The sequence below is a fragment of the Geospiza fortis genome, unplaced genomic scaffold, assembly GCF_000277835.1.
Source record: "Geospiza fortis unplaced genomic scaffold, GeoFor_1.0 scaffold27, whole genome shotgun sequence".
NCBI classification, from domain to species: Eukaryota; Metazoa; Chordata; class Aves; order Passeriformes; family Thraupidae; genus Geospiza; species Geospiza fortis.
The window spans coordinates 2,966,679-2,967,230 of NW_005054329.1; the positions used below are offsets into that span (position 1 = coordinate 2,966,679).

The 552-nt window shown below is 50.2% G+C and overlaps 1 protein-coding gene across 1 annotated transcript in view; it reads right to left on the reverse strand.

Moving 5' to 3' along the window:
• Positions 1 to 552, reverse strand: part of COL5A1 (collagen type V alpha 1 chain) — a 108,205-nt gene that overhangs the window by 39,978 nt on the left and 67,675 nt on the right. The window contains exon 26 of the mRNA XM_031057288.1: positions 406 to 450. Coding sequence (XP_030913148.1) covers positions 406 to 450 — 45 coding nt within the window. The remainder of the gene's footprint in view (positions 1 to 405; positions 451 to 552) is intronic.

Sequence of the window (552 nt, forward strand, 5' to 3'; positions counted from 1 at the left end):
AGCTGGCAAACCTCCTGGACGGACAGACAGACAGACCGGTGCATAATTCAAGGGCTTTGGCCTCTGGCAATAATCTCAAATCTATTGTTAAAGAGGGACTTGGAGGTGGAAAGGAGGAAAAAAAATCTATTTTCTACATTGCCTGTGCCACAAAGGACATTTATTTGTGTCTGTCAGGAGCAAGCTTCCCTTCCCAGGTGTGTTCTTGGTGTGGGCTGCTCTGTGGAGCTCTGCTGGCCAGGAGAGCTGGGAGCAGCTCACAAGAGATAAAATCTGGGCTCAGCTTTCACATTGCAGCTGGGTTTGCTTCTCAGCACCTCTCCTGGCCATCCCTGTGGAGATCCATCTCCACCCAGCTGCCCTGACCTTCCCCTGGGTAGAGCTGAGGGGTTTGTGGATGCCTACCTGACTGCCCTTCTCTCCAGGAGGACCTTCCTTGCCAGGGTGACCCTGTGGAGAAAAGAGAAAAGAGAATTTCGGGGGTTAGAGCACATTTATTTTGAGGTTTAGAGCACATTGAATTTTGGGGGTTAGAGCACATTTATTTTGAGG